Genomic DNA, 11466 nt, shown 5'->3' with positions numbered 1-11466 from the left:
AGAGTACAGTTCATATTTAGATACATTTATGCAGTGGACGTGATAAAACACTGGCTTAATCTTGCTTGCTGGAACAACGGTCAGCACGTGCTTTCTCCTTTGATTATACACATGCACATCCAGATCATGCTGCAGTTGGTGGACGGTTAAATCCATCTTGGGGGTCTCTGTGGCAGTAACATCTGGCTCACAGCTGTTTGTCAAGGATTTAGCTCCATTTAAGTTGCTTTTTCCATTCAGCATGTCCATACTCTACACCAAATTAAGCTGTCACTGATGGCACCAAATGACATCAATCATAGTATATAGCTTGAGAAGCAGAGATGGGCTGCAGTATATACTGATGGAGAGGACATCCTCTCTCATCCTGCACCACAGCTCTATCAAGACATACTCCACGCTGTCCTCTTGCTTGTTGACCTTTGCACACACATTTTACACATGACACACTGATCCAGCCAAGAAAAAAGTGGCAGTATCTGTTATTTATCAAGAGCGGTTGAAGCCGTAAAAGACTAAAGTAAAAGATCCACATTCTATGTTATATGCATTGTATAGACACTTGTTTTAAAAGCCACAACAGAGCTGGACCAGTCAAAAGCAAAAATAACAAAACAAACTTAAGTAAACTAAAATAAGTAAAATAAACAAAATGAAGGAATAATCCAATGTTTGTCCTGCCTGAATGTGGATTGACCCCCAACAGTGACCCCACTTTGCCTCACCACCATGGTGCACATTCCGACTTAACTGACATTATTTTTATGGTTATGATTATTATTAATGATAGTAATGATGCTACTAAGAATGCATTATTTACTATTATACTGAATATCATTGGTAGCAACAAGATGAGGATAATTATTGTTTACTATTATTTAGTTGATTATTGTTGTAATGATGAGATTATAATATTTTTATCATAGTGCTTAGATTATTTTTATAGTTATTACTATTATCATAATAGTGTTTTTATATGATATATTATTGAACCTCCCACTTAGTCCTCTCTGCCAAATTATTATACTAAATGTAGTAGTGTTTTTAATATATGAGAGGCAGGTGAGACGAGGAGATAAGGACTGAGAGAATATGTGCCTGGGGTGACAAAGAGTTAAAGAAGTTACTAATGGAGACAAGAGGCCTTCATCACCTAAAACAATGCAAAACACTGCAAATGAAAAAGACAAGATGTCCACCTGACAAACACTCATGACTACAGCAGAATTAAATAACCCACAAATGACTGTATTTTTTAAACTGAAGACAAAAGCCAGATGTTAGTGAGTGTAAAATGGACCAACCTTTTTTTTTTTGCACAAATGGCATTCCATACACAGACTCAAAAGGTGAAAACTACCAGGTACAGGGAATTGCAGATGGTATAAGAAAAAATGTGGTGGAGGAAAATCTAATAAAAGGCTCTATTCATTATGGGAACTATATGAAATGTCTTCAAAACTGCTTAGTCAGAGGGGACTTGAGGAAACTGGCTGTACCTTATGTTCAGAAATATACTGCAGCTACTTTATCAGGCAAAAAAGCCCATGCATGTAGTTCACTGATGTAATTTGATTTCTGGATGCTGAGTGGACACTTTGAGCTACAGATTCAACTTTGAATCTGCTTTTCCTCAGTGGCACAGGGGACTTTAACTCTGTATCACGTCTTTATTTATACAGCATATGTCCTCATTGTGTATTAAACTGATTTTTCTTATACAACAAACACACTCAGTCACTGCACTGCTTCAAAGGAACAAACTCTCACACACTCTCCTTGTGTCATCTGCAAATAAAGTCTACAACATATCCAATAGACTATTTAGAGACTATAAATACTAAATCAAACGAAGGTAAAGCAAGACTATAAAAAGAGTTTCCTCATGATATCCCGGCTTGTCTTCATCTGTGATTGAAATTCTACTATATGAACCCTGATGAAAAAGCACAGTCATCTTCACTTCTTGTTTTTAACTTACAAACCTGGAAACCTTCTGCTCACACTTTACATCCAGAGCAACATTGCATAATGTGACATTATCTGTGTGACCTTTAATCTAATCAACACATTACTCTGCTCCCTTGCCAATCAATTCTCACTGTGTAAAAAATGTGGCAAAAGTGTGTATTTTTAATGCGGTGGTTGGATGATTGCTCATACAGTGCTGTTGTATATGTTTATAGGCTAAAATATTATTGAGACATGTAGAGTGCAAGTCTGTAAACTGAGTTATTCATAACTCGTTTAAGAACCTGAGGCTCAGTTAGCAAACCTCTGAAATAGATTACATGCAAAATATGAAAAAATAACAGCAGTTAAATCACTAAAACATCTAAGTATATGTTTTTAATTTAATTCAGAAAAATTTTATGAAAAACATTGACTACAAAATCTTCACTATGACTGCAGATAAACCAGAGCACAAAGTTTTCTAACTTCACTCTCATCACAACGTCCAGCACACCAACAATAAAAAGTGACAGTATATTGTAGAACTGTTTGAGGAGACACTCATCACGAGGAATAAATCTGAAATCGCTCCAGAGCATTAACACAAGCAAATAGCTCACTCCAAACAGGCAGGTGTGGAACAGGCACTGCACTAGTATTACAAATGTTAAGTGGTGTATGTAATTTAGATTTAAAATTCCATGTAGTATCTAAAAGGAAAACATGTTTATCCACTAAATCAATCTTTTCTTGGAGTACAACATTTGTCCTATATGTTTTTCGATGTATTTAATCATTTTTGAATTTAAGAATAATTTAATGTAATATGTTTAATAATTCATGCTAAACAAGTGTTCTTAATCACTTCCTTTGACTCCTTAAATGTTTAATTATATTACAGTGGGTTGTACATGACCCAATAGTTAACAAAGCACAAAGGTCCCAGTTGATTAATGTAGATGATTCATGTCCCGTCCCGTTTGTATGAGCTCCTTCTGCTGATCTGGTTCCATCACTATAGGGTTCAAGTCCTGATTCTATCATCAGTCTTCACTATCGAGTTTCTGCTTTTTTCTTTTTAACCACCAGAGGACGACAGCAGTCAGCTGCAGCAGCACAGGACAGGATGGGTGTCAGGGGATTACAGTGTCTGCTGAGCCACATACTGAACCAGTCACCTGTACACATGCACAGACATGTAAGTCTCTTGTGGAGCTGTGGCCTAGTGCTTCTGTCGAGAGGATCTGCTGTCAGGCTCACTCTGCTGCTGTAAAGACATGATTCACGTTGTTTGGTATCATCAGATCCAAATGAAACTATATTTCGAGAGATGTGATCATTAAGGGTTTGTATATCTCAGCAGTCGATTCCCACCCTTCTAGGAAAAAACCTCTGTGTTTGACAGAGCGAGACCTCCAGGGGTAGACAAAGGCAGAAATTGCTGTTGTCTCTTTCGTTCTGGGTGCACCACGGCTCCACTCAGGCTCAGCTAGAGTTATACATCCATTTCAAATGATAGGCAAGAGGGGCCAGGAGGTAGTGGCATTGTTCAGTGAAGAAAAACCTCTCTTTGTTCCTCTACAGGGGCAGATGAAAAGGACCACTTCACTTCATGATACTGACAGAAGGTACCCTCATAAATATCATGTAATTTGTGTTATTTCTTCTCCTGTTCACGAGACCTGCTACATTAATTTCACTTGTCAGATAACACTGGTGTCGGAACAGGGTTATCCTCGTGACGTGATCAGGGTTGTCTCAGTGACGTGATGTGTATTAACCAGGTGATGTGATCAGGGTTGTCTCAGTGACGTGATCAGGGTTATCCCGGTAACGTGATCAGGCTTATCCCGGTGACGTGATCAGGCTTATCCCGGTGACGTGATCAGGGTTATCCCGGTGACGTGATCAGGCTTATCCCGGTGACGTGATCAGGGTTAACCCGGCGGCCTGATCAGGCTTATCCCGATGACGTGATCAGGGTTATCTTGGTGACGTGATCAGGGTTATCTTGGTGACGTGATCAGGCTTATCCCGGTGACGTGAACAGGGTTATCCCGGTGAAGTGATCAGGGTTATCCCGGTGACGTGATCAGGGTTATCCCAGTGACGTGATCAGGATTAACCCGGTGACGTGATCAGGATTAACCCGGTGACGTGATCAGGGTTATCCCGGTGACGTGATCAGGATTAACCCGGTGACGTGATCATGGTTGTCCTGGTGATGAGAAAGTGGTGCTACTCACGTAGAAGACAGCGACAGTGACAAAGATGTCAAGAGAGCTTATGGTTATGTTGCCTGGCCCCAGTGTGTTGTGCTGTGATGCTTTAAAGTCAACACACATCGACCTATATTGCTCAGATTTGGACTTTTGCTTTAAGTACACTAACTTAATGGTTGTCCCGTACTAAATTGCCATAGTGTGTATTTAAAGTGTTTAAGCTCTACTGCTGTTTACAAACACCGGTCAGTCTAAATACAGCACAACAGGAGCACCCCATTACAATAACAAACACTTCTACAAAGGGGCTTTTCTACCGTATTAGGTAGCATACCAATTAGTAGCATTTGGCAGCTCTAAAAAGCTTTTGCAGCACATTGATATTCAAGCATTCAAATAAATAATAGAGCAGCTGCATAAACTCAAACTTCAGGTGCATCACATCTATGTGCACACAGATGTATGGATTAATATATACATAGTCATATGTGGCTTTTTTAAGGGATAGTTCACCAAAGAATGAAAATTCACTAATTATTTACTCACCACTAAGCATTGCTACTTCCGATAATGGACATTTAGGCTAAAACATGGTGTAAATTATGCCTTTTTGACTCAAATTCGACACTTGGATGACACCATACGAGCATTATATACATTAGAAGAAATGGTCACCATTTACTTCAATTGTATTGGATTTGGCTGCAACGCTATTTACCCCTGAAATTCAAAAAGTGTTTTGAGGACTCAAACACTTCACCCACCCCTCCATCGGCAAAGTGGTGAGTAGATAATGAGTGAATTTTCATTTTTCCCTTTAAACGATGAAATTGAAATGCCATATATATAAAAATGATAATAGATATTATTGATCAGGATTTGCTTTTTTTAAGGTTAAAGTTAATGCTACTAGTATAAATTATTTATCTTAAAATATTGTTCCAAGGTCTTTCTTTCTTGTTTTCTTTCAAACCCAGTTACAGAGGCATGTTCTTTATTTGGCACATATCCCTCCACATGATACAAAAAGAGAGCTCATCATCACAGCTCCTGTTTGCAGGAGCAGTGGAAGTAGTCCTTCAGAAAGTGACGCACACTTACCCAGAGGAGTTGGCGATGAGTTGGAGGAGCTCTGGATACACTCAGAGCGCGCGCACCCGCGTCTACGACCAGCAGTGTGTCAGCAACCGAGGATGCGACCGCAACTGCGAGAGAGGCTGCAGCTTCACGTGGAAACGACCCGCGGGGAAGGATTTGAAAACACGTCCTCAGACTTTTAACCATGAGTGAATTTCTGCTGGATTACAAACTATGACGCGCTTTTCTCCGGCTCTGTGACACGCTCCCTGCTGCGCTGCGTCCTCAGACCCATCTCCACTTGTTGTCATCCTGCAGAAACATGTCAACCAAACCACTGGCCTGTGTCCTACTGCTGTCACTGCTTCACACCTGGTGAGTGGCGCACTCTTCTTTATGGCACATCTGCGTAAAGGCAAATCCGTGTTGTGCTCGAGCAAAGCGCTGCGCCATAAATGTTTGTCACCAGAAGTAAACTTCATGTGAGTTTATGTGCAGGAGCCTCGTGGACGTGATCGTGATGTTTACATGTGTGCACAACATCACCGTGCGTGGCATCGCTTGTTTTTAACCCCCTTCCACCTCTGTCCATGCCAACCTTCGCAGCTCTCTGACTCTGGAGTACGAGGACTACGAGGATGTCACAGTGAACCAAATGCTGGCTCCGAAATCACAGGAAACCGACGCCACGGAAATACTCAACAATCTGCTGAAAGAGTACGATAAGAAACTCAGACCGGATATCGGAGGTAATGTCCCCTTTGTCCCTCATGTTCTGATGTGTATTGATCAAAAGACTGTAAATACACAGCATGTAGCGAGCTGAGGGATTTATTGAATTAACACTGATCATATTCACACTGACCTGACCTGCAGATTCATGTGATATCATATAAGAACAAATATATGTCTGTCAATCATTAGTCAATTGATATTAAATTAATACAAATACCTAATCATCATCATCAATCAAAACACTTCATTAAAAAGGGTGCTTCTACAATATGAGCCTATATACAACTTGAAATACATAAATTGTGCTATAATGCAATGAATGAGTTGCTGGAACATTTTTATAGCAGTAATTTATAACTATACGTTTGTTAATATAATGCTTCAGTGGTGTATGTGTCACTGTGCTCCTGGTCAAATGGTCATGACGCCAGTGTGTTTGGGTGATATCATTGAAATGTTAACCCTCAGATGTAGACTACATGTCACTGGGGGCAGCATCAGCAGTCGAAATCACTCGTTTTAGTTAATTCTTCACATTATATATTGTGTTTAAACTGTATATATTCTATTCTATTTATATCTTTATTTATTCTTTCATTTAACTGATGTCTACTTCTGGACTGTCCTCTTTGCTGCTACAACACAGCAAAATCCCCGTCTTATTATCTTATTTTATGAACATAAACTGTCTTCATACGTTCACAACTTTTGAATTCTTTACTATGATGAGCAGGGGTTCGTAATGTTTGTCTGTCAGTGTAAGACGCTGCTGCCCTTCAGCTGTGCATTCAGCTGCTCATGTTCACGGTCCTTAGCTGGAGAGGACACAGTGTGGTCATGTGCTGAAAGTCTGGTGTCTTCATTTTAGATCCATCAAGGATACGATATGGGACCACGTCAGCTGTTTACCTGCCATGTTTTGTATTACACTTAACTGATCAATATGCAGCAGTGCATCCAATTGTAATACAAAGTCACCCAGTAATGAATAGGTTTATTACACCTATCATAATTGTATCAAACTGACTAATATCCACAGTTACAACAAGCTGTGAAGAAGTTTGATAAAAGCAACATATTCTTGTCTGTAAATGTAATTATATGGTAAATATACAGTAAATCAGCAGTCTGTTTGTGATTTTTGTGAATTTTTCACATTATCAGGTACAGTAATTTGACTGAATGGTAGTTAAGGTGAGGTCCAAACTTGATGAAGGTAATGATATAAATATATATAAATATTTGCTAAAAAAAATAAAATCAATCATAAATCAATGGAGAGATAACGAAAATAAGATTTTTTAGGAATACCTGGAATATGACAAGCCAAGTTGAAATTTGACCCACTTATACATCTAAGTGATAAATGATTAACAATATGAATATAATACAGTTTAATGTAGGTTTATAGGTATAATCTTTCTCTAAGGCTGTGCACAGTCTGATCTTAGTTTCCGTCTTCAAGTGACAATGACCCACTTCTTCAGATGTTTGTTACCAACCAGCTGACCTACAGTAGCAAAGGTCAGCATGTAACTCATCAGCATGTCCTCATGAATACAAATTACATTTGGAGATTGAAACTTTGAGTGGAGGAGAGTGATACGGGTGCTACCATTCAATGACTCTTGTGCTATTTCTATTTTCTCACGTTACGTATGAGATGATCAGACCATGTGTCATTCGTTGGTTTTGCTGAGCCTGGCTCTGCCTCTGTTACTCTAATGTCTGTCAAGGCAACTTCTTTCTCTGTAAAAAGCACCAAGGTTTGTGTTACTTTTCAACCATCAGAGTGACGAAGGATAAATTGATTACGGACCACAGCAGACAACTCAGAGTGCAACTGGAGGTCAGGTTTTCATCCACCGGAGGAACTAAAAACACATTAGCAGGTCTCTGTGAGACAGCTGACGCTTCCACGCTGTTTTGTTTTAGAGCAACGGTCTTGAGAGAATGTGATATCTCTGACATGAGTGCCCCTAGTGCAGTTCCAGTTCTAAATCTGTGTGGTCTCTTGTCCTGTGTTCAAGCTCTAGAGCTAATGCAGAATTATTCCTTGTCATTAATGACTCCTCCTCAAACAGTTCTATAATATACTGTCACTTTTTATTGTTTGTCAGCTGGATGTTGTGTGCAGAGATTTAAATAAGCAGTCTATGGTGCAGAGATAATTTTGTGTTCATCCTACCTAGTTTATCTGAAATGAAGATTTTATAGTTGATGTTTCTCATAAAAATAACTTTATTTCTGTGGCCAGGGCCAAGGTTTTTTTTTTTATAATTAAAAAAAATCCTTAAGAGGTGACAAAAGCTAATAATGTTAATAGAGATACAGGAGACAAACACAATTACAAATCAATGCTAACAGTGTTGGATGCATAACCTGTTTTTGCCACTAGTGTTCAGTATTGTTTGGGTTTTCTATGATACTGGTGCTGCTACTCTTCAAAAATGTATATGGCAAAAATCACAATAAAGAAAACCTAACTACAATAATATAACACTAAATAATAGTTTCAGTTCTTAAGAAAGCAAAATATTAGTTCCAAACTCGTCATCTATTGTTTTGCCACCACTTCGGGCCCCACACTGCCGGTTGATGTGTTTTACGGTGCTTCTTTAAGTTTGTTGTATTCCTCCCAGTTTCAAACACTTGCTGCAAGTCACAGTGTCAGAATCATTTTGCGTGAAATACAGCAACACTGTCGACCATTTAGCTGTAGGCATCAGCTACTGTTTAAGGTAGCTACTGGCTAACTGTAGGCTAACAAACATATTTGCCACATTATCTTTAGATAGTAAACTTGTTTTTTCCGCTTGTTGTACTGCTCCAAGTGGTCAACAATAAATGTTATTACAGATTTAAAGCTCAAACTACAAAATGAATATTATTTGTCAGTTAATTGGATTTGGCTCTATTCAATGATTATAAATCAACCATTGATTGAACTGTCAGAATTATGAACAGGGTTAATTTGGATGTTCTCGTTGATAGCAATGTTAACCTAATACAATACAAGTTTGTTTTTGCAAAGATATGTTGCAAGTGGCTGTGAACTATAAATTCACCACGTCTAAGCAGATGGCAGAAGAAAATTTTATCTTGGAGCTTGACCGGGCAAAGCCTCTCTCTCTCTCTGGACTACTGCCTCAGTGTCACCTTGGGTCCAGGTTTGCAGCCGCCCTTTACCTGTCGCAGTCAAGTTCATAAAGAGTTACAGGACAACTTCTAGAGAGACTATTTTACCTTGGAGATCAGCATGGAAGTGAAGAGCTCTCACTGCAGCTACATTTGGGAGCAAAATGTCACCAGTAGTACAAAAAAAAAGGCAAATACTCGAATTGAAGAACCTCAGTCAACTGAGGGGACGCTGACTGATGATTTGAGTCTTTGGCTTTCATGGGGCAGCCCTAATATGATGTGCATATCTGTGCTTTATAGGGTGCTGCCATGACACAAGAAAAAGACGGTAACTAATCTCTGCATTGGCTCTGCATTCTGCCGTGTGGATCAAATGCAAAGAGCACACAGCAGACCAGACAAGCCAACTGCATTATACAATGATTGACCCCTGAACTCAAGCAGTTCTCCAGTACAGGAAGTTGCCAGGTATAGTTCATTTGTAATGATTTATGCAAAACAACACCACAAGAAAAGCCTAAAGATTATGCAGGCATCCAGAATCAGCCTTGACCTTTTGGATGAAGTACTTATTTTCTTTGTTCAATGAGAAACATCTATTCCACTGTCATTTTGGTAGCAACATCCAAGAAGTGATTAGCTAAGCTTAACTTCAAACATGCACTCATAAAAAACATAAATGTACAGTTACATAAAAGTTTTAAGATGGATGAATGTACTGTCATGTGGTGTCTCCTAACCAATCACAGGGACATACTGGAGTCTCCATGTGTTGCTGCAGGGTGACTGTGACACTCACAACTACAACCACTGTCATATGTACCTTTTTGTTTGTCTTTGCATTGAATAAAGAAGACAGTGTGTTTTTAGGGTGATTTTGGACTAAGCCATACCAAGCTAGCATTTACTCCTGGTGCTATTTCTTATGATATGCTAAGCTAACCAACTGCTGACTCCAGTCATGGATATTACAGTACCTAACACATGCGCAGTTAATCAAATGACCACACGAGTTCCCACACAATGAACCCCTTGAAGATCCAGGGCTCATATTGGTAATTCAATTAGCTAATTAGTTAACTGTAGGGTCAATCCTATTCATGATCTATCATCTGTATTACTTGAATATTAAATATTACATCTGTTACTATGGATACCACACCAGGTAAACTCCATCTGACAGATAGAGAACAGAAAAGAATAAACGGTTACACTCGACATCACTGCCTACACATCAGCTGAGACATTTTGATGTTGTCCTGAGAGATGATCTCACTCTCACATCCTAAGTGTCACTTTGACTCAATAACTCCTCACACTTCCAAACACATCCGGTGTTTTTTTGTGTTTCACCCTGTGGCCCCTTTCAGGTGATTCCATTTACATCCCTCCACGCTCTAAATGCTTGCTCCTCTCTCAAAACACAGACAAAAAACAATTCAGTGTAATAAGTTAAAGATTTTGTTACAACATCAGGAGACATATGGACAGAGCACCACCCAGGCATATATGTTGATGAATTGGCTGGTAGCCTCCTCACCTGATAGAAAGAAAATGACTCAGTGGGGGGAAAAACAAACAGGGGAATGAATCCCTGGAAACTAATGGCACCCATTACCTCAAAAACAATCCTGTAGAGTCACACTGTGATAAACTGTGAATTTACAGTGAAATAAATCATACCCGTCAGGAAAACTTGCTAACTCATCCTCAGGACTTTATCCTTGATTATGTTTATTACCCTGCATTCGCCAATGAAAATGAGTGAGTGTAGCATTAAGTGACAGAAGACACAAGTAAAAAGTAGCTGGACCAGTTTGCCCAAGATGCAGGAATTGTAAATAAACAGACTACAGAGGACAATTTCTGTGTATCCTTGTACACAAGCTAACCTCTTAGACCATTTAGTAACCGATCAGGACCTTCCGATTAAAGGTACAGTGTGTAGAATTTAGTGATATCTAGTGTTGCAGCTAAACACCCCTCACCTCACCCTCTCCTTCCAAACATGAAAAAGAAGCTGTAGTAGCCTTCAGTTTTCATAAAAACTCAAAAGGTGTTTAGTTTGTCCAGTCTGGACTAATGTAAAAAACATAGCGGCCTCCGTAGAGAGGGTCCCCTCCATGTAAATATAAAGTATTTAAATATAAAGGGTCTTTTCTGGGGTAAAGAAAACTAAAATTCATACAATTTAGATGAAACGAACGAATGAAAAACATCATGAGGATTATTCTACATTAGATTTCTGCCAATAGTTCCCTTTCACCTAAATCTTACACACTGGACCTTTAAATGATAGTGTTTAAGCACTTTAAATCTACAATACCTGATGTTACTT

At 39.1% G+C, this 11466-nt stretch overlaps 1 protein-coding gene across 2 annotated transcripts in view; it reads left to right on the top strand.

Moving 5' to 3' along the window:
- Positions 1–5063: 5063 nt before the first annotated feature.
- LOC109625736 (gamma-aminobutyric acid receptor subunit gamma-3) overlaps positions 5064–11466 on the top strand; it is a 46043-nt gene continuing 39640 nt past the window's right edge. Inside the window, exons 1-2 of one of the 2 annotated variants that reach the window (XM_069522480.1) lie at positions 5064–5627; positions 5859–6001. In XM_069522480.1, the coding sequence (XP_069378581.1) occupies positions 5575–5627; positions 5859–6001 (196 nt within the window). In that variant the 5' untranslated portion in view covers positions 5064–5574. The remainder of the gene's footprint in view (positions 5628–5858; positions 6002–11466) is intronic. The other variant, XM_020081156.2, reaches the window with a different exon arrangement.

This window comes from Paralichthys olivaceus, chromosome 3 (assembly GCF_024713975.1).
Source record: "Paralichthys olivaceus isolate ysfri-2021 chromosome 3, ASM2471397v2, whole genome shotgun sequence".
In the NCBI taxonomy this organism is placed as follows: Eukaryota; Metazoa; Chordata; class Actinopteri; order Pleuronectiformes; family Paralichthyidae; genus Paralichthys; species Paralichthys olivaceus.
The sequence above is the reverse complement of the archived record's forward strand: the minus strand, read 5'-3'. Positions and strand labels throughout refer to the sequence as shown.